We start from the raw sequence: 222 nt of genomic DNA on the forward strand, positions 1-222 counted from the left end.
CGTGGCCCCGCCGAGGTGCCCGTGGTGCCACCCTGCCCAGCCCAGCCCATCCCTTCTCTCCTGCAGTCCATCCACTCCCTCATCAACGACTTCAAGGATCCCCCCACCTCCAAGTACAGAGCTGCCCACGTCTTCTTCACAGACTGTGAGTACCTGGGGCTGGCAGCTCCCACCCTGAGAACCGGGCACCCCGGACCCCCCACGCCCTGCGGGACACTCCCA

The 222-nt window shown here is 66.7% G+C and overlaps 1 protein-coding gene across 1 annotated transcript in view; it reads left to right on the plus strand.

The window, feature by feature from the left end:
• Nucleotides 1-66: 66 nt before the first annotated feature.
• The window catches only part of LOC103769564 (syntaxin-binding protein 1-like), a gene marked incomplete at both ends in the record, with an annotated part of 1,369 nt that continues 1,213 nt past the window's right edge, over nt 67-222 (plus strand). The window contains one exon of the mRNA XM_008936777.1: nt 67-145. Coding sequence (XP_008935025.1) covers nt 67-145 — 79 coding nt within the window. The remainder of the gene's footprint in view (nt 146-222) is intronic.

Source organism: Merops nubicus, unplaced genomic scaffold (genome assembly GCF_000691845.1).
Source record: "Merops nubicus isolate BGI_N331 unplaced genomic scaffold, ASM69184v1 scaffold42393, whole genome shotgun sequence".
NCBI classification, from domain to species: Eukaryota; Metazoa; Chordata; class Aves; order Coraciiformes; family Meropidae; genus Merops; species Merops nubicus.